At 29.3% G+C, this 23,719-nt stretch overlaps 1 protein-coding gene across 10 annotated transcripts in view; it reads right to left on the reverse strand.

Annotated features, from left to right (window-relative positions):
- The window catches only part of sim (bHLH transcription factor single-minded), a 35,292-nt gene that overhangs the window by 4,076 nt on the left and 7,497 nt on the right, over positions 1-23,719 (reverse strand). For 2 of the 10 annotated variants that reach the window (XM_035881970.2, XM_035881969.2), the window contains exons 2-7: positions 7,455-7,624; positions 6,327-6,732; positions 5,054-5,139; positions 4,871-4,960; positions 3,631-3,852; positions 281-498 (exon numbers count right to left, since the gene is read on the reverse strand). In XM_035881970.2, the coding sequence (XP_035737863.2) occupies positions 281-498; positions 3,631-3,852; positions 4,871-4,960; positions 5,054-5,139; positions 6,327-6,732; positions 7,455-7,565 (1,133 nt within the window). In that variant the 5' untranslated portion in view covers positions 7,566-7,624. Of the gene's footprint in view, positions 1-280; positions 499-3,630; positions 3,853-4,870; positions 4,961-5,053; positions 5,140-6,326; positions 6,733-7,454; positions 7,625-23,350; positions 23,551-23,719 lie in introns of those variants that run through there. The other 8 variants (XM_035881975.2, XM_035881974.2, XM_035881977.2 and 5 more) reach the window with 6 other exon arrangements.

Raw genomic sequence — 23,719 nt, forward strand, 5'->3', positions numbered from 1 at the left:
CTCCTTCGTTTCTACGTACTCGAGCTAATTTTTAAGTGGCAAATACGAAGGATCGATCTTTTTTCTTATTTTTTTTCTTTCTTTTTCTTTCTTTCTTTCTTTTTTCTTTTTCTTTTTCTTTCTTTCTTTCTTTCTTAGTTTTTTACGTTTTTTCGTTTGGTTTTATTCTTATTAAGGAACATCTCTAAAGAGGAAATACCTTCTTTCTCTCTTCTTTTTTTTCTTTTTTTTGTTATTTCATTTATTTATTTATTTTTGTATGCTCTTGCTGTTTTCTTACTTCGAATCGATGAATATCATCTTGAGATCGAGGGACGCTCTGAACATGAACATATTGTTATAAAGTTTGATTTCCGTAATGGCAGAAGTTGGAAAGGAATGGCCGACGGCTAGGAGACAAATATTTCTGATGCATCTACCAGCAGTACCACCATCTTCGTATTCTGACCCAGTTGAACTTTCAATGATGCACTTGAGGTAACCCGAACAATGAATAACCTGTAAGAAGAAAGATATTGTTCTCGTCTACCAAACGTGAGGATGAGAATGAGAATGAGGATGATGACGACGATGATGATGACGATGATGACGATAAAGATGATCGCATATGGAAGTTACTCCTTGAGTAAGGAATACTAATTAATGATAAGCCAATTGCATACGTTAACCATATATTATCATCAAGTGTTATTACGTATCATTGATCACGAGAAATACCGATGAAAGGAGATTAATGGGCGGTATATATTATTCAAAAATATACCAGTTGGTGATACCAGAACGAGTATGGCACTCGAGCGAGCATATGTATCATCTTTCAATGATCGAAACACGAAGTACTACCTACCGTCGGCGCAAAGTGTGGATTTTCGCGTGGAACAACGTACTCCTGGCAAATTACCAATTCCTTCCTACTAATTGAATGCTCGAATGAGTAATGGAAAGAAAAGGAAAGAAGAAAAGAGAAAAAAAGGAGAAATAAAAAAGAAAGAAAGAAAGAAAGAAAGAAAAAAAAAACAAGATTCGTCGAGCGTCAAACTCGGGTTTGCTCGTGTCTCGAGTACCTAGGTATACCAAGCCCTGATAACCAAGCCAACACATTTGTGAGGCAAATAGGCTCGTTTCACCACCCTATTTTCCCTATATACCTAACGCATTGCATATGTTTACTATATGCTATGCAATTCTGGTGCATCACACGAGCATGTACGTGCTGCGAAGGATCCTCTTCTCTATTACTAAGGGGATACGAGTTAATGGAGAATGAAGAGGAGAAGAACAGAGAGAGAAAGAGAGAGAGAGAGAGAGAGAGAGGGAGGGAGGGAGGGAGAGAGAGAGAGGGAGGGAGGGAGAGAGAGAGGGAGGGAGGGAGAAAGAGAGAGGGAGGGAGGGAGAGAGAGAGAGGGAGAGAGAAAGAAAGAGAAGGAATATGAGTTTTGAGAAGGGCGAACGAACAAATTCAATTTCGTTCAGGATTCACATCCTTATAAAGATCTTGAAACGATATTCATTAGGACAATGGCTTATACTCTGTCGAGGTGTCGACCATCTTCAAACTCATTTACAACTTCCTAAGAGAAAAAGAGTGTGTATATGTTTGAGAGAGAAAGAGTTAAAGAAAGAAAGAGAAAAATAGAGAAATAGAAAAGAGAGAGGAGAGAGAGAGAGAAACTATTCGTAATCTTCTCTAGCATGTGTGACGACTAGTTTGGGATGTATTGTTCCATCGATATAGATTAGTTTATCGATCATTCTTTTTTATAGGTGATCGTTAGTATTTCTTTTTCTTTTTTTTTATTATTATTATTATTTACGGCAGCAAAGGAAGAAAGAGAGAGAGAGAAAGAGAGAGAGAGAGAGAGAGAGAGAGAGAAAGAGAGAGAGAGAGAGAGAGAGAGAGAGAGAGAGAGAGAGCAAGTGATCGAAATGTTCCGTTTGTCTGGAATTGAAGGCTAAGTAAATTGATCCTAATTGATCACTACCTATCTCATAATTTATCGCCTAGATCGAAGATAACAATAAATATATAGATAGATAAATGAACAGATAAAACTCTGAAACTCGTGGCAAATCGATTAAAATGATAAATAGATAATTGTCGGTCACGAGAATAGAATGCTTACAATCCTTGTAAATAATGGGTTAGAAGCCAACTACCGGTTCTTTGTATTGTCCAAGTGCCATAGAAAAACCTACCCTCTTCGCATTTCCTGGCCCCTCTTTCGAACCTCATCCTACAGCTTTACGGGGGTCGCATTCATGACTTAGCAAATCCAGAACGTTTTCTCTCTCTCTCTCTCTCTCTCTCTCTCTCGTTTTCTCTCTTTAACTTTATATATGAGATTTTCTCAAGAGTTACGGTCATCATCGTCGCTTAGATACGAGGACGAGCTATTTGCTAAACATTTTCTTCCTTCTCGAGGACTTAACCGACACTTTTTTGATTGTTTGTTTTAATCAACATTCCTACCATTTAGAAGATCGTTATTCGTAATCGCAAGTATACATCTATGATCTATACTATACTAGCTTTATTTGTTAACTATACCTATTCAAACTTTTAGGGGAGAACAGTCGTTTCGTCGAATTAACATGATTTATTCCTGTTTGGTTGTTGATAAAGATCGACGATCGTGTTCCTCCACAAATATACCTATGAATTAATTGACTGGATCTGATGATAATCTAACTTTTATCATCTAAGATGGAAGTCTGTTTTGTTTCTGTAAAAAAGAAAAAAGAAAAAAAGGAAGAAAAGAAAAAACAGAACAAAAAAGCTAATAGTAAGAGCAAAAAATAATAATTGTAAGAAGCGTGAGTCAATGAAGAAAGAAAGATAAATAAACATTTTTTCTCTCTTTTCTTTTCTTTTTTTTTTTTTTTTTTCGAATAAATTATAACAGTTTCGACCACCAGTGCTTGCGGTAATCAATCGATTTTATTAATAATTATTTTTATATTGATATAGTTTCGTAGGAACGTTTGGCGTTTGCCATTCCGAATGGGCCAAATTTGAACAAAGTTCATCGACAACTACCTGCCAGGTTCCTGTTCGTTTTCCTTTCGAATCGCGCGTGACCAAGATAATGCTGTCCCTACTTAGCTCACCAATCCCTTATCTCTTATTTAGCATTTCAATTTTTATATAACTTTTATGATTTCCTGTAGGACTATGCTCTTTCTCTGTTATGTTAATTGTTTAGATACTTTTTTCTTTTTCTTTTTTCAAGAATTTTTTTTTCTTTCTTTCCTTTCCTTTTTTCTCTTCTCTTTTCTTTTCTTTTCCTTTCTTTTTTTTTCTTTATTTTTATTTATGACGATAGAGGGTTAGAAGAAAAGAGTTAGGTTTAAAAGTTATAATCGGATTCGGCATAGGTCGAAAGTTAGTACTTTGAAAATTTTATAAAAAATATTTATTTCAGGAAAAAGAAGAGAGATAATAATGTATTTCGCGAAGTTTTTACGGTTTTCTGCAAGAGTATTAACTTTAGAATGGATACTGGATTGTATTAGAAGTGAACGCAAGAAAATATTGTCCTTGAAAAGATCTTATAAGATTTTCGGAATACACTAAAGAACAAAAATAGAATATTTATAAAACGTGTCATAATTACGTTGATTCGTTCATACCTTGTATCCTTCCGTGACAAGACCAGCGCTTCTCTTCGCTAAGATACATTTCATTCTCAGAAAGAAGACACGTTCTAGATCGATTTCACCGCGTGAGTTCGGAGGTGGAAACATAAAATCGGTGAGATCCGCCGGATTTTGTGGGAGATTCAACACCGAAAACATCTCTTCGTGGTCGTACTGACAAATGTATTCGTATATATTATTACCTGTCAATTCAACCTGAATAAAAAAAATGAAAAAGAAAATAATGCATTAGTTATATTCTTGAAATATACAGGATAAAATTATTGAAAAATTTCTCTCCAAAAATAAGCCATATATTTCTTTAAAATTCAAGATCAATGATCTCTTAAAAGATTAGGTACATATGTTCTCCGCGTCGAAAAATGACGTATTTTGAAAATTTGTTTTCAGAAAGGGAAAAAGATAAATTATAATACTAATAATTTCACGTTGCTTCTTAATGTTTTATTTATATAAGAAAATTTTTTCCATTCGATTTGATTACATATAGGTTTTTTAATCTACAGCCACGTTAATCTCCACAAGAAAATACAGGCAGCAGCTTAACTTCTTGTAAAAACATAAAATTATTAAAATTCCAGTACCGTCTTGTAAAATAATGTTCTAGTCGAGGACCATCTGCTAATTTTTTTTTAAATTTTAATTCTTAATATTTTTCCAATACGTTTAAAAGTTTGAATTTTAGACGAAAAATTGACACTTTTTCAAAATGGCATAATTTTTTTATTCGTCAGAAATTTAAGAATTCGAGCTGATGGCACTTAATTACAACATTATTTTTTAATACAGTACTGAAATTTCAATAATATAAAAATTTTTATAGGAATTTAGGATGCTGTTCATTGAGTCCAAATTTTCGTATATAAAGATTAACGCGGTAATAAATTACAAATTTGACGGAAAAAGTTTTTTATACAAATAAAACATCAAGTAATAATACAGAATTAATTTTTCAATTTATTTTACTCCCTTCTTGAAAAGAATTCTCAAAATATGTCAATTTTATAACGTCGAGAAAGTATGTAACCAACGAACATATGAATCCACGAATTGATATCATCTTCATTTTATTGCTGAGGTTAGCAAAATCGAAGAAAAAAAACATTGATGACCTTGAATTCTCCAAAAGACATAGTATCTAACTCTAGTATTTTGTCGTATCATAAAAAACAAAGAAAATATTTAAGGTAATTGAAGATAATGCGCATCTAACCTGAGACATTCCTAGGTGTACACTGGCTGTTTCACTAACATAAACGATTTTTCCATCGGGTGTCACGACGAATACGAAACCGTCCAGTGTCTGAAACAACATAACGAAAATCGAAAGAAATATCGATTAACAAAAATGTTTTATAACAAGACTTGTAAGACCGATAATAGATTAAAAATTTACTTTCAAAAAAAGTGATCCTAATTCTTTAATACCAGCTTCCAAAGGACTACTAGGCGGTGGTCTAGTACCCCAGTCGTCACCCAGTCCTGAAAAATATATTAAAATCTTTTTCTTTTTTGTTTTCTCTGTCATCATCTTTTGTTATGTCAAAACATCCAAAACTACATGATTTCGAATGAATTACGTAAATGCTATACTACTCGAGTTTAGGTTATACATTTGTGTCCAAAGACATCCCTTGTATTCTTTGCTCTCTTTTATTTTTTTTTTTTTTCAATATCAGAGGGACATCAGAAATATGAAGAGGACGAGATAGGATCTTTCTCGACATCATTGAAAATTAAATTTCTACGTAGCAACATCAAATCGAATAATTTCTTTTCTATTTTTTCTTTTTTTTTTCTTTGATACAGTCTTTATCACGATCAACGATGATAATATTCGATCAATGTGAGAAAACATGAACGATCACAAGATTGTAGCTCGTATATCGAAGGGTATATACCGTGTCTTTTTTGAAGAATAAAAGAAGCATCTGTATTGTAGAGGGATGAAGCCACTTGAAATTCAATTCGCCGTAGACGAGGATGGAAAGATTGGAAGGTGAAAGGGAAAGAAGGAAGCAAGGAAAGAAAGAAAGAAAGAAGGAAGCAAGGAAAGAAAGAAAGAAAGAAGGAAGGAAGGAAGGAAGGAAGGAAGGAAGGAAGGAAGGAAGGAAAGAAGGTAGGTTGATAGGTTGATAGGAAGGAAGGGAGGAGGAAAGATAGGAAGGTAGGTAGGGTAGATAGCTAGGAAGGAAGAAAGGAGAGCGGAGAGGAAAGTAGGTAGGTGGGTACGTAGATAGGAATAAAGAGAAGAGAGAGGATAGGAAGGTAGGTAGGTAGGTACGTAGATAGAAAGGAAGGAAGGAAGGAAAAAAGGAAGGAAAGAACTTAACACTTACAGTTGGTTGTGGTGTTAGTGTAAAAGAGAGTCGGTGTAGGAACCATTGTAACGTTATAACAGCCCCCATACTTTGCTTACAAAGCAGTAGGGGCTAACAATGCATTAAGTGCGCAATCACATCCATCTCATCCGATATTATTTGCCCTTTACGTTGGAAGCTGTCCGGTAAAAGAAGTGGTGAATTAATAAAAAGAGTGCAAGAGTGTTTCCTTTCGTCGAGAATTAATGTATAATAAAAGTCGTCGGTTTCATTTCTTTTATTTTTTTTTCTTTTTTCTTATCAAATCATTACACTATAAATAAATAAGTGTGACGAAGTAATTCTTACCGTGAGGAAATAATGCTCTCATCTTGAGGTTGCTAGTGGTTAGCCTGATGATACTGGCCTTGTCCAATTGTGAGGTGATCGTTGATGGAAGCGGTAAAAGTTTTCCAAGTTCGAGGTATTCCTTGTTTTCTTTTTCCCGGCGCCATCGGGCCGCTGTCTTACTTTTCTCCTTCATCACGATTTCTTGAGGTTCGCTCGTTACAAGGCTTATGGAGTTGTTGTTATCGTTGTTATTTTTATTGTTGTTATTGATAATACTGTTATTGTTGTTGTGGTTTTGATTCTGGTTGTCGTTACGTCGATGATGATGGTGATGGTGATGACGATGATGATGATGATAATGATGCCGAGTATTGCTGAGATCTAAGGTAAGATCTGAAGTTGGGCTGTTTGCTGAAAAGAAACGCTTCGAGATGGTCGTTTTCATCGAAATTAAAAGAAATAAACAAAAATGTAACTAAGTAAATAAACAAATAAATTATTAATTAATTAAAAAAAGAATGATCTAATCACGCCATAAATATTTATCTTTTTCTTTTTCTGTCATTTTTTGTTTATTTATTTATTCATTTATTTATTTATTTATTTCTGTATCTTTTTTACAATATCCATTCGAGATCATTTGCATACCGTGTGTGCAATGCCTTTACAAGGCTATGAGACCAGCTGCACACCGGGATGCAATAACGATGAGCAATTTTCAATTATTCTGAGTAAAATATTCGTCTAAATAGAAGTTGTTTTTTAATTAATAGTATCTGTAAAATATACGAAAACATAATTTATCATTGATTTTCATTTGTACCAAATAAAACAAAACGTTTTGTTTGAATTTTCGAAATCTCATTTCAATTCAATCAATGATATTTTAAGAAATATCATTGCATGAACCCATATATCTAATTCCATTTTTCAAATCTATCATTAACATCAATAGTATCGCCTTCTATTCATACCACCTAAACGAAAATCATTATCTTAAGCCAGCAGGTTCTGCGTATTTAGAATTTCTTACATGTAAGAAATAATATCTTAAATCTTATTATCTTAAGTGCTGGCTTAGATAATAAATTTTTTCTTTTCTTTGACCCATCTTTATCCGTGAATAAGTAAGAAATTCATTCCTACCACTCTGTGTCTCCTTATCCGTGAAAACCGAGCACCAACGACGACGCGTAACAGTTCACTCATACAGAAAATTCTTCGCAGGAACCAACCGCACAGACGATGTGCAATCATCTTATTTATACGAATTGACTTACGAATTGGCTGATTTCCATAGTAAACAAGTTTTTTTACTGAAAATGAACAATATAATGAAAAAAAAAAATTTTTTACCTTGGGGATCGTGTTCGAAAAAATTTGCGGTCTCGAATGGGTTAAGAAAGTTGCCGTATCTTACGATGGAATATTTCGAGGATTTTATAGTAGAATACATATATATATATATATACATATATGTATATACGTATACATATGTATGTGTGTGTGTGCGTATATATATATACATATATATTCACTATCGTTATATCGTGGCCTTCCGAAGGCGTAACAATGTCGAAACTCCTCGTTACAAGAACGAAAGGCAAAGGGAGCAAACCATCATTAAAGCGCCAGCGAGAGAGCAACCTAACGATGTAGCTACCTATCTACCGAAACTTCTCACGAATGGAAATTTTCCTTGAATAATGCATCATTTTTTCTTTCGCCGCCATTGCTATTCTTTCTCTTTCTCTCTCTCCATCTCTCTTCCTCTCACTAATTCCCTCTCTCTCTCCCTCTCTCTCTCCCTCTCTCACTCTCTCTCTCTCTCTCTCTCTCTCGCTGCGTCTCACTCTCTCTTTTTCTTTCGTTTTTTCTCACTCTCTCTTCTTCCATTTTTTTATTGCTATGTAAGGATGTCATTATTAATAATCACTGATTCGATTTGTTGTTAATTAATATTTATTTGTTAATACCTTTCTGAATTGTTTGTTTATGTTTCCAACTTTCGACATAAAGATCACTTTGTATAACGATGGTAGAATCACTGCTATTATTTTCGATCATTGGTGCCATATTATTGTTATTATTATTATTATTATTATTATTATTATTATTGTTATTGTTATTATTATTATTATTATTATTATTATTATTATTATTATTATTATTATTTGTTTTCTTTGATTCACCATAGACGATACTTTAACGAGATACACATTTCACAAATGTCTAAAGAATACTCCATTCTATTATCGATGATATACTCTCAAGGACAATTTTTTCTTTTTCACTATCTTCTTTCTTCTTTTCTTTTTTCAAAAGTACGTGTGAACAACACTTGGTCACCTCTTGAAGAAGTAGGCAAAATAGACGAAGCGGGGAAAGAAATAATTTGATAATGGAATTGGAAGGAACTGTCAGGATTTGAAAGTGTCTGACGAAACGTAGTCAGCGGTGGCGACACACTGTTTGGTAGTTCGACCAGAGTTGTACATCTCTCCGTAAAGTGTCTCACTATTTCAATCTTTCTCTTTCTATCCCACAAACGTTTTCTCCACCCCTTGCCCGTTCTCAGTCTCCACCCTCAGTCTCAAAATGCCGTTTGCTCGCGGGGTAGCTAAGCCAGAGCGGTAACACCCTTATTTTAAGCTCCACCCTTGGAAGCACAGGGTCAGTCGAAATCGGAGGGTTCCTACGCACACGCGCACTCTTCCTAGCTGGCTAACCAGAAACTGTGAGAGAGAGAGAGAGAGAGAGAGAGAGAGAGAGAAAAAGAGAGAGAAAGAAAGAGAGAGAGAGGGAGAGAAAAAAACAAAGAGAATGAAAAAGAGAAATACACCGTAGGGATTTTCCCAACGATCGAAATGCGACGGGTGACAAAATCAAAAGTAAAGACGATCTTTAATGGTTTTACTTCCCTTCAGTAAAAAAACATTCCAATCCTATTTTTAAAAGAACTACTTACTATTATTGTAAATTAAAATTATTAGTGGATCTCGGATATTTTTAAAATTTATGGGATTTATTTAAAATCGTATTCCTTCATTATTTTTCGATTTGATTTTAATAAATCGAAAATAAAATGGTCTTCTATGACATGTATAAATCTCACTAGACTTATTCCGTTTGTAAATCTTCGATTTGCTAATTTGTAAATTCTTAAAAACTGTATGAAACTTGAAGATATGACTGATCAAAACTGTTAGTTATTTTTTTGAAGAAATTTAATGAATAATTATAAATTGATGCCATAAGACCGTTTATCATTTCTTCTTCGTATTAATACATATTCGATTGAAGCTATCCAAAATATCTGTTGAAACCTAAAGATTTGGCTAACCAAAATTGCTAGTTATTTTTTAATGGAAACATTAGTTATAAAATAAAATCTCACGTAATTTAATGAACAATTCTTAGTTATAATTAGATACCATACGTTCTTTTATTATCTCTTCTTCGTATTATTATATATCCGATTAAATTATCCAAGGTAACTCGATTAAGATTAATCCAAAACTTATTATTTAAGTTTTTCTTTTTTTTCCGTTTATATTTTTTCCTTTCTTTTTTCTCTCTTTCTCTTTTCTTTCTTTACTTTTTTTTTTAAACTAAGTGTATCCTCGAGACGATACAGAAATCTCTTGGGACGTAAACATCTGTTATCATTCTGTCGTTTATCGTTTATGACACTTTCGTATATCCACTTTGTACCAACTTACACCTTCTGAACAACCTTACGAATTGGAAGTAAAGTGCATCATGTTCACTTGGAGTAACACGTGTTGGCAATATGTTGTTTAAAATCTTGAAACGGAGGAAAGAAAAGTACCTGTCGTATCGTTTTTACGTGGTCAATCCTTGGGTGGGGCCCGTGTTCCAATGTCTTTCTTTTTCTTTCTATGTCTTATGTACCAAGGACGACTACCATGTGCCTTCGTTAAACACCTCTTCCTCTTCGTCGTCTTTAAGATGATGGTAAGAACAGGTAGAAAATATTTAATACGAAACATGTGGTGCGCAAACAGAATTTCAACCTTGTCTTCTCCTCTTCCTCTTCTTCGAGTTTTATTCTTTTATATTTTAGACTGGTCCCTCGATATAAGAGACTAAAATGCTTTCGACAAACTAACTTTTCTTATGACAGTCAATGCGGTTAAAGAGTCTTTTTTTTGTTGAAATTTATCTTTACCAGATGTTCATAGAAAAATTATAAATAAATGACCAAGGTTCAATGGAAGGTGCAACGGTGGATTCGAAGTTCAATGGTATCCATATCGGGAACCTGTTTTTCAAATGTTTATCATCCCAGAAATTTATGACCACGTTTACTCCATTATTGAAAGTACTCCATTATTATTAATACTAATTTTTTAATTATAAATAGATTTATTAATCAACGACTATTTCATTTCCATCATTCGTTTTTATAATATCATGGGTAAAATATTTGTACTTGTCTATTTAAAGATTTTTCAATTACTAATTTCTCATATTATTATACAAACATAATTTAGAATTTATTCAAAATGTTTACGATCTTCGTTGTACCGTTTCGTATTTATATACTTATTCGTTATTTATAGATAGCTGCAATTTATTTATAAATTGTATTTCATTAATAGAAATGTCACGGTATATGCATATTGTGTATATATTTTTAAAGAAATATGTTTGAAATTTCTGATACAAATTGGTTGATGAATATTTTACTTTGAAACATTATCGATCAATTAATGAGATATTAACATGTTATATTTATTATTACTATTGTTCATTTTGTTTGTTATGTATTTATAAAATTCATTATGTAGATATATTTATGTGTATATGTATATATATAAATATACATAAATCCACTATCACTCAATCATTTAAATTCACATATACAAGTATACATCGACGTATAAAATGTTATCGAAAGATAACTAGACGTCTCCGTATATATCTGTATGTGTATATTTCTATGTGCCTGTGTGTACGTAAATTCACTATCATTCTATCTCTCACATTTATATACACACACGTGTAAATTTAATCAATCATTCAAATTCACACATATAAGTATACATCGATTTATAAAATGTTATCAAAGGAGAGCTAGGCATTTCTATAATATTAATCACCAAAGAAACGAATAAGAGAAAATCGAAAGTAAATCTGGTTGAAAAACTTGGCCGATTGAAAGAGTTCTGACTCTCGTCGTACGAGCTACTATATTACTCACTATTACGTGTATAATCGATATCCGTGGTAAGCGGCAGGAGTAGTGAAAGGCAATCCAATTTGCAGGAATGCAAACGCTAGCTGTCGTTCAATTAATGGACCTTTCTTATAATCTCATCAATTCACCTCGAACGTCAGAGAAATTTCAATCTTTTTGTATTGTACTTGTTCGAAAGGTCGATAAGAAAAATATCGATTGATTTTAATATATCGAAATTTGATCGAGACAACAGGATATTGTTGTTAAGTGTCTAGGTATGATCAAATCTTCGAATGAAATTTATTTTTTTTTTCTTTTTTTTAATATGATACTTTCAGAAATGAACGCACAAAATTTAATCATGAAAGTTCTATTATTTCCAAATTAAATTGAAATTATTAAAAAGGAGTATAATGGAATACCTCGATGTAGAGCAAATCAAATAAATCATTTATATCACGTTCAAACAAAACGTTGTCGAATGAATTAAAAATTGAATCAATATAGAAAATTTACGAAAACGAAATCGTTAAGTATCTATAACTTAATAAATAAAAAAATGATGTGCATATAAAACACTCAAACTAAAATCCTGACAATATCAAATCGTTATGATTAATAAATCCCAATTATGAATTAATAAATCTAAAGAAAAATACAAAATCGAAAAAATAAAAAAAAAAAAAATAAAACTCGTCCAACTCTGAATTCCTTCTTTTATTTTGCTATAATTCTCCACAATATTAGATTACACGGAGTTTCAAAAAATTTGAAAAGAAAGAAAAAAAGAAAAATAAAATAGAAGAAGAAAGAAAAAAAAAGAAAGAAGAAAAAAGAAAGAAAAAAGGAAAAAGGTGGCGTCGAAATGTTTCTTTATACGTCGTTGGAAAAAGTTGAATCGTGAGTTAGCCCGTGAGTGAATTTTTTCTCGTTCGTGACCGCCTCAATGCATTCATCGTGACGCGCGAGGTCGCAACCATTGCGCGGCTTAACCCTGACAGCTCACCTACATTTTCGGGTTTCACCATTGGCAACGTTTTTCGTGTTGGACTTAACCGTAACCCCTCTTTCTTCACCCCTCACCCTAACACCTTACCCCTTACCTCTCAATCCTCACCTCTCACTCCTTACCCCTCGAGGAAAACCATCCTCAAAAGTCATGCTCGCGGTTGGGGTAGGAACAAGGGATAAACGAGGGACAGGGGGGGGCGATTCGATTCATTCTACATAGTAGTCTTTGACGTTCACGTGGTTCGCGTGTGCCCGTGCATTTTAATGCAACGAATGAGCGTGATGCAGCTTTCATGCTCACTCTTCATCTCTCTCGCTTCTTGTCCTCGACCCTATTATCTTCATTTTAAGGTACCAAGGCGGAGCAACAGTCTCCTTGTTATGAATTTCAAACCTGGATAGGCTATTATTAGAAAATAGTACCTTGCGAAATCGATTATGTGAAATTTGTTTCCCTTTTCCTTTTTCTTACTCATTTTTCCTTCTTCTTCTCTTTTTTCTTTTTTTTCCTCTTACTTTTTACTTTTTCCTTTTCTTTTCTTTTTTGACGAATTTTCGTCTCATTCTTAAATAATGTATAAATATATCTGAAGAAATATACTTTATAGATTTTCTAATAACTTTTTATACAGATTTGTTATGTTCTGTATATATTTAGAATTATTTCTTCGGGTTATTATATATATATATATATATATATATATATATAAAATATAATAATATATATATATTATATATATATAATATAATAATATATATATATATATTATATATATATAATAATTTATAATAAATGTTAAGGAAGTTCATCGTGTACATTTCGTGATAAATAAATTGTTAAAAAGAAGAACAGGATTAATATAAATTTGATTAGTGAAAAATCTTGAAATCATCCTAAACAATTTTTCTCGTTAAATTTTAACTTATTTATCGTAATAAGAGATAACTATATCTAATCAAATAATCTTATATTTCTGTAACAATATATGGATCATGCTCCACGTATCCTTACAAGATTTTTGATGTTTACGAGTTCATTTTATGTTGAATAGATTAGTTAAAAAGAATAAAATTAATATATAAATTTATAATATTTAAATTTATCAAGCTTTCTATCAAACTCTATATATCTTTTTATCAATATATATAATAATTTGCAATAAAAGTTTATTATTTTTATTATTATTCTTATTATTTTTTTTACAAAGAAGAAAAGAAGTTTACTAGTACTATTTTATAATAAGTAGATTGTCAAAAACAAAACAAAATTAATATAAATTTACTTCGGGAAAAATCTTGAAATCATCTTGTACTTTTTCTCGTTGAATTCAAACTTAGCTTTATCGTAATGAGAGATAATTATATTTAAACAAATAAATTTATATTTTTGTAACACTTTATACGAATCACATTTTATATATCTTTATAAGATTTGTGAACTTTTTCGTATGTACATTTCATAATGAATGAGATTGTCAAAAAAAAAAAAGAAAAAGAAAAGAAAAACATACAAAAAAATTAATATAAATCAAATCCGTAAAAATTCTTGAAACCACCCTAAACCTTTTTCCCTTTGAATTCTAGATTATTTTTATCGTGCTGATCATGCAATTTGAACCCTTTAGAAAATATACCAACGTTGTGCCATGCTGATATCTACAATGTAAGTAGAAAATGTGTATATAGATTCTATGTAGACGGAACAACGCAAGAGTCGAGTTGACCGATGAAGGAGCATATTTGTCGCCACGTTTCTTTCTATCTTTCTCTTTCTCTCTCTTTATCTCTCTCTCTCTCTCTCTCTCTCTTTTTCTACCTCTCTTTTTTCCTCTCTCTTTTCTACACGTACTCAACTTACATTGTCGCTCGTGACGTGTAACAAACAACGACTTGACCGAACGCGAGCCGACGCCACGATCGTGTATACGTATGAGTGTAATTCTACGCTCTCTACGCGACAAAAGTATATATGTATGTACTAAGTATGTAAGTATGTAAGTATGTAAGTATGTAAGTATGTAAGTATGTAAGTATGTATGTATGTAAGTATGTATGTATGTAAGTATGTATGTAAGTATGTATGTATGTACATATGTATGTATGTAAGTATGTATGTATGTATGTATGTATGTATGTATGTATGTATGTATGTATGTATGTATGTATGTATGTATGTATGTATGTATGTATGTATGTATGTATGTATGTATGTATGTATGTATGTATGTATGTATGTATGTATGTATGTATGTATGTATGTATGTATGTATATATATATATATTTATCGTTTTTTATATTCTTTTCTTTTCTTTTTCATTTTTTTTTTTCTCCTCGATAAGATCGATTATGTTAAGAAGTAATGAAAGTTTCAATATATATATTTTTTTCCCTTCTTTTTTGCAGACATAGTAAGTTATACGTAATATATTTATAGAAATAATTTCGTTTGATTTTTTTTTGTCTGACCAAACGTGTAATATTAATATTTTTAAGTAATATAAAGAAATTTAATCCGATGTGTAAAATGTCTTTAGAATTAAATAAAAAATTGTATATATATATATATATATATATATATATATATACATATATATTTTATTATATATAATAAATATATTTTTATATTCTATATAAAAAACTATTTAACTATTTAAAATGTACCATTCATGGATATATATTAAATAGTTAAATATTCGGGGTATTTCACGCGATCATTTATGTCTCTGATATAATATATATAATTAAAAAATTACCACACAAAGATAGCAAAAACAATTTATTACCTATACTATTCCATTTTCTCTGTAATATAATTACATTTCAGATAGTTAATTATTCGTATTTTAGAGTATTTTAAATAATCATTTCTTTTTTTTAATTTTAAATACATACATGTATGTGTGTGTATATATATATATATATATATATATATATATATATATATGTATAATATGTTTATATATATTCATATATATGTATATTATGATATGTACATATATAAATATATTATAATATATATAATATATGCAATATATAATATAATATACTGGTAGAAAATTCGAAATAAAAAATAAATATTACTTAATTTATTACCTACACTATTTCACTTACTCAGTAATATAATTATAGATTAAACAGTTAACTATTCGGAATATCTTATACAATAACTTGCTTTTTTCCAATTTTTTATAACGCATATATATATATATATATTTCTTAAGTAATTACTTTAATACCTATACCATTTCATTTTATCAGTAACATTATAATTTGCCAAGATAACGATAATTGAGCACGATAGTAACGAATAAAAATTCTTCTCTAATAGTGTCTTTCTAATTTCGACGCGTGTCGACCCAAGCAAAATCTCATGCTCGTTTCGAAGTAAAAGGGTCTACATAGGGAAAGTTAGGGAGAAAGAGAAAGGGAGAGAAAGAGAAAGACAGAAACAGATAGATAGATACATACATACGTAGATACATACATATATACACATATACACATATATACACATATACATACTAACATACATACATACGCAGATAGAGAAAGAGAGAAAGATAGAGAATACCAAAGTTAGGGGAAGTTGGAAATCGTGCACAACCCCTATGTACCACAACCCTCGTCGTTTTGCTCCTAAGTACGTGCCTCTTCGTCGCAAACTACGAAGAGAAAGAGAAAAGGAGAGAGAGAGAGAGAGACAGAAAGAAAGAGAGAGTGAGAGAGAGAGAGAGAGAGAGAAAGGACGAAAAGAAGAGAAAAGAAAAAAAAAGAAAAAAGATGAACGAAACGGAAATGAAGAAGAGTTGGAGAGGACGACACAGCGGTCCCGAATAAGCGAGGCCCTTTCGCCCTTTCATCCACGTACATCCCGCCCTTAAACGGCCTTAAAGCAAGTCACTTTCAACTTGACATTAAGTGTGACCGATCGCCCCAGCGTGCTTTCTAAAATGGCCACCCAACTTACGTGTCACCAAGCAACGTCATCTTGAATTTCTTTTTAACGATTTCTCTCTCTTTCTTTCTCTTTCTCTTTATCTCTCCCTCTCTCTCTTTCTCTCTCTCTCTTTCTCTCTCTCTCTCTCTCTTTCTTTTTCTCTCGTTGTTATTTTCTATCTATACTATTTATTATTATTATATTAAGTTTACCAAAAAATTATATCTGATTTTAGGATGAAATTATTTTTAAAATCCAGTTATTTTTTTTCTTTTTTTTTTGCAAAATGATTTTTATATAAATATCTAGATACAAAATGAATAAGAAATTCTTCTTTCTTTTTCTCCGTTATTATATTATGATCTGACTTTGTATTTCTTTTTATTTAATTTTTCTCTCGTATCGAGAATTTTTATTTCATGGAAATAAATTGAAATTGAAATTGAAATTCAACGATTCTTTTTTTAAGATAATCATTATTTCTTAATAAAAAAAAAAAAATTATATATTTTTCGTTAATCTAATATTATTACTGATATCTAGAACGATCCAACAGTTTAATGTAATAAAAAGATGTACTTAGGATTATATTTGCATAAAAAAAATGTATAATTATATGACCAAATAATTAAATATATTTCACAAGTTACTTATTAATTTTTAAGATTTATACAATAATATTTTTTAAAGATAATAGATTAAAATATTTAATTAATTGAAAAAATATAGTGTGTTCCATAATAAAAATTAAAAATCATTAATTTTTCGGTTTAATTAGATGTCGGATGTTTTAATAAATACTATTAAATAATTTGACATAACAGATCACGAAAAATTTTTTAATTAATTTTTTTTTATTACTTTTGACAAAGGAAATATTCAACTAGCTCTTAATTTATAATCAATTTGTATAATAGAACATTCATTTAAATAACTAATTATTATTTCGCTTAAAATTTTCAGTGATATTATTAAAGAATAGGCAGAAAAAAGAACAAAAAAAATATCAGGTTATCATATAATATAATAATACTTATTCTTACATTTTGTAATATTTCAGATGTTATTTGATTAATATCGATATATATATATATATATATATCGATATATATATATATATATATATATATATCGATATATATATATATATATATATACAATATATATATATATATATATATATATATATTGTATTTACGATAGAGATATTCTCGATATAAAAAGAAAAGAAAAATCTTTATAACCGATAAAAATATTAAAAAGAATTTCTTCAGTTGAAATTATGTATATATTTCTATATATCTTTACACATCTCAATAGAGATATTATTCATGATATAAAAAGAAAAAATAAAAGAAAGAAAAGAACAAAAAATCTCTTTAACCGATAAGAATTTTAAAAAGAATTCCATATAAATCTCACTGGTCGGAAAATCAATCTACACCCCCTACGTCGAGTCAACTTTGTCTCAAATTATCTTTGTCTAATTTCCACGTGTAATCTTCAGAGATGATTTGTACGCGAGGAATGAGACCTGGTTATCTCGCTCGGCACGCGATAATTCCGTGCAAAAATGGATAATCGACGTCGAGCGTGTTTTCCACTTGGGCACGTAGCAAGAGTTCGGATGATGTCACACGGTCATCCTTTTTACAAAGTATAATACCACTATAACGTAGCATACTATATGCGTCTTTAACGTATAAGTACCTAATAGTTACAAAGACATGCGTAAGTCATCACTGAGTTGGGGGACGTGGAAGGTGACGGAAGGGGGAAAAATAAAGAAAGGAAAAAGAGTTGACGTTTCGACGATCGTACGAAAAAAAAAGAAAAATTTATGCATGACCAATTGGAGAAATAATAAAAAAAAAAAAAAAAAAAAGAAAAAAGGAGAAAAAAAGAAACAAATAAATCTCCGACACGAGCGTGTCGATCGTTCATAAACACGAGTGAAATTTCACGAGTGTTACTTGACATTAATATTTTTTATACTTTCTATATCGATTGATCGAAAATAATTGTAATTAAAATTTGAATAATAGATATTTACAATAATCGTAACGATATTTTGAACGATTTTTTTCATACTAACTTATGATAGTATTTAATTTAAAATGATTCTTGCGAACATATTTAATCATTTGATAATCTACACACATACACACAAAGTATTTACATTCGGTTATTCATCAAAAGTAAGAACGTATCAAAAGAATATATATATATATATATATATATATATATATATATATACACATATATATGTATATACATATATGTGTATATATATATTCTTAGAATATATATATATATATATATATATATATATATATATAGAAGATATATATAAATATATAGAAGATATATATAAATATATAGAATATATAGAAGATATATATATATAATATATATAAAACAAAAAATGGTATATAAATCATTTCACGTCCATTATGATCCTTATCAAATCTTATTATTTCATTTAAAAGTCATGATAGTTTAATGTATTTGACAAATAAAAAGAAATAAATGAAAAAATATAAGAAAATATCGATTTCTGTAAACAATAGTTTGTAACATTTTATATGGACTAAACTCTGTATATCCTTTGAAAATTTCGGGTTATATGTTATTAGGCCGTAATTTAAAGCGCGTCGATCGTACGATTAGAGCCGAGACTAACGTACCATTATTTTACAACTTGGCTCACGACCAGCTGACCCGACTAGCTTATCCATCCAGCCATCCAACCATCCAGACAAGCCATCCAGCCAGCCAACCAGCCCGTTGAAGTTATGGACGGCGACTTCTTTCATTTCTGCCCTCTTCCACGTACATACATATATTCGTTATTTCATTTCGGAGATCGAAACTTTGACACCCCACTACTTTAATTTTTCTTTTCTTTTTCAGGAATAGTCGTAGAAATTTTATTTTGAAAGAGTCAATGTACTAATGGACACGCACATTCGTAAATAAATATACATAAGATATTCATGTATCTCTATCTTATAAAGGATTATTCGATTTTTTTTGAGCGGGAATAAGAGAGAGAGAGAGAGAGAGAGAGAGAGAGAGAGAGAGAGAAAGAGAGAGAGTATTTTTCGGTAGTAATCTACTATGAAATACGACTTTTGAAATAAAATAGAGTTATGCGAAGGTCTTCATAAAGATTTAAAAAATGTGACGTTGATGTAAAAATACTATAATAATAATAAATACAACAGGCCAAATGTTAATAAAATATATAGAGTGTCATAAAAATGTATCTATATTATTCGCAAATAAATAATAAGAGCGAAAAGAATGTTTTTCTTTTTTTTCGGTTCTTGAAAAATAATGAAGAAATATGATATCAATAGATTTATTTAAAAGCATTCGTTTCAATTTAAAATTTTATTGTTCAATTTTTGTTCATTGGTATTAATAACTATATACTTATAAAAATGAGGAGAAAGCAAGAAAGAAAAAAAGCAAGAAAAAAAGAAAAAAAGAAAAAAAGAAAACGAAAGATAGATAGAAAGGAAGTATACCATGGTCTTCATAAAGATTTGAAAAGTGTGACGTAGATGTAAAAATACTCCCCGAAATATTATAAATTCGTATTCGGAAAATTATCATAAAAAAGTATTTAATTAAACCATAACTACTTCTTTTTTCATTTTAGTAAGAAAAATGAAATAATAATAATAATAATAATAATAATAATAATAATAATAATAATAATAATAATAAAAACAAGAATTTTAACCAAATATACGGGATGTCATAAAACTGTTTTTATATTTTTCGCAAATACATAATAAAAACGAAAAGAATCTCCCTCTTTTTTTCTGATCTTGAACTAAACAAATATGATATTAATAGATTTGTTTAAAAGCGTTTATTTCAATTTAAAATTTTGTCGCTCAGTTTTTTTCATTGATATGAATGACTATATACTTATTATAAAAAGAAGGAGAAAACAAGAAAGAAAAAATGTAGGAAAAAAAGGAAAGAAGAAAGGAAAAAAAAGAAAACGAAAGAAAGAAAGAAACAGCACGATGCATTCTCACTGCAAAGCAACGTGGAATAGAATTTATTGGTATAGGCAAAGGTACATCGCGTCGGTAAGTTTTTGAAGTCGCTGAACTTCGTTGCTTTCGCCATTCGACTCGCCAGTAAACTACGACTCGTCTCGCGAGCGTGACAGAAAGGTGGAAAAGGATTGAGACGGAAACGTGCAGGATGGAAAGGACTTGCATTAAAAAGTCAACGTTTCTTCGTACATTTAAAACGAATCTTTTGCGAATCCTTTCCCTTTTTCTATTTTCTTTGTTTGTTTCTTCTTGTTCTTTTTTTTTTGTTTTCTTTTTTGTTTTCTTTTTCCTAGGAATTTAAAATCTATACTTATATATATATATATATATATATATATATATATATATATATATATATATATAAAGGTCGATTAGATATAATTAAATTAAAGGGGAGTTGAATATTATGTTTGTTACGAGTAATAGAAAAGAAAATTTTCATGATTACATGATTTCGTGATTTCATGATTCCGTGATTTTGTGATTTCATGATGTGTTAAATATTTTAAAAGGACGAAATGAAATATTTTACTTTCCGGTTAAATATGAGTATCCGAATTTAATGATTTCTAGTTCCTATTTTCATAAAATATCTTGATATAATATTATAGCGATAAATTTATTTTTAATTATTTCTAATTTATTCTTAATTATTTTTGATAACTAACATATGATTAGATTCGATATTGTATGGTATCTTTTTTTAGTCTCTTTTTTTAATATTGTATAGTATCTTTTGTATAGTATAGTTTTTTTTTTATATATATAAATATATATATATATATATATATTTATATATATATTGTATTATATATATATAATACAATATATATTGTATTATATATATATAATACAATATATATTGTATTTATATATATATAAGGGCTTATTGAATAATTTTTTTGTTAGGAACAATAGAAAAAATATATATATATATTAAGAAAAGTCTCATATTTTTTAGTTTTATTTTTATTTATTTTTTTTATGCAGTCTAATATTCAGATAATTATAGTAATAAACATTTATTTCAAATTACTTTTAATCATTCACGTATAATTAGATTCGATATGTGTGTGCGTGCGTGCGTGTGTGTGTGTGTGTGTGTGTGTGTGTATGTGTGCATATATATATATACGTACGTTGATTATAAATTAAGAATCTATTGAATAACTCCTCTGTTAGAAGCTATAGGGAAAAGAATATATTAAAAATAATTTCGAATTATGAATTAAAAATATTTTAATTCATAATTTCGTGAAGTGTAAAATATTCTAAGAGTACGAAACAAAAGACCGGACTACCGGAAAGTTTAATAATTTTTAGTTTCTTTTATGGAATACCATTTTTTTTCTTTAATTAGCTATTTCAATCAATTATTCTAAAAGAAATTATAAAAACAAGTATAGGCTTAAAGTTAAATATTAATAACGTGTATAATTATATGATCAATAATTATATATACTTTTAAATATAAATAATTTTAAGAGGCTGTGAAAAAATAGAAAACATATAAAACAATCTTTCAATGAATAAATTTAAGTACTATATTATCAGGGCTATTCATTAAAAACAAAAATTTTTGAATTTAATTTATCATAACAAATAAAAAATAATAGTTTATTTAATTCAATAAATGTTTAAAATGTCCATTATTTCTTTGTATGCACAGTCAATAATAATACGTTAGTAATAATACGTTTGTTAATATTTGTATTCGTATGATACAAAAAATAATTTGTATTTGTTTAAAAATAATTTATATTTGTATTTGTACAATCTAATTAAATGTTACAATTATACATTTGGTGAGATTGATTAACGACGTTTATAATTTTTGCGTATAATTCTTAGAAATTTCAGTTTCACTAAGATTAGTATTACCGTTTTCGTTTATATAGCATATTATGTTTTAATATCTTCTTAATTATTAACTTTAGGTGTATATACTTGTTTAATTTTTTTTAAGATAATCATTCAAAATAAGCGATTAATTATAAAAATACAGAGAGTTTCATAATAAACATTAAAAATCATTTAATTTCCGATTTAACCTAAAATCGAATGTTTTATTTCGTTATCTTAAAATATTTTATCTATGGAATCATAAAACTTTTCTTAATAGATATCTATTCTATTGCCTCTAACAAGCAAGATATTTTAACAGGGTTTTAATTTATAAATCAACCTGTGTAACATATATGTGTGTGAAGTGTTAGAAACTATCATTTAATGAAATAAATTTTTCTTTTTTTACATTAAATGGATATAAATAAATAGATAAATAAATAAATAAATAAATAAATAAATAAATAAATAAATAAATAAATATATATATATATACATAAAATTATAAAAAAACATTCTCATATAGTGAAATATATATTACATATTGTTAATTAAATTATTAAAAAATATATAAATAATTCGTAAACATATAATAACACATTTTTAAACTAAAATTTGAAAATTTAATTTTACGTGATATTCTTAGGAACAAAGAAAGGAGAAAAAAAAAGAAAAATAACTAAAGACCGAGTAATATGTTGTTTAAAGAGAAAAAAAATAAATATGGCTTATTTTCTTTTTGTTCCGTTTTTTCTTTTCTATGGAAGATGTCGAATAAATAGAAACTTGAAAAAAAAAATAAGAAAATCTAAGAAGAAGATGACGATGTAAAGAGAAATTAATCGTGAACGAATAAACCAGTGTCTCAAATGTAGATACGAATGAGGTAACCTTGAAGAACAGTATGATAACAAGAATACATGTTATGCTGACGAAGCATCCACTGGATGTAATCGGACTTACCTACATTGCAAGAATCACCGACGGACTTCTTCGAGTAAAAATAAGCACGTGATTCGTCGTCGTCGTCGTCGTCATCGTCATCGTTGTGAGTCTATCATTGCGATTAATATTTCTTCTCTTTCTTTCTTTCTTACGATCACAAAAAGTATTGTTTCCATAAAACATTGTCATTAAACGCGTGTCAGTTTATATATGCGTACCTGTATGTATTAACGAAAACGCGTATCATGAAGTATGTATATATGTATATGTAATGTATATATTTGTATACAACATTTTGTTTGTAACTAGTAAATGTGTATGATTACGCTAGGATTATGTTTTCCATTTTGTCTGTTTGTTTTCCTTTTTTTTTTGGTATTTTCAACA

This window comes from Vespa mandarinia, chromosome 13, assembly GCF_050613455.1.
Source record: "Vespa mandarinia isolate Hongniang chromosome 13, ASM5061345v1, whole genome shotgun sequence".
Classification (NCBI taxonomy): Eukaryota; Metazoa; Arthropoda; class Insecta; order Hymenoptera; family Vespidae; genus Vespa; species Vespa mandarinia.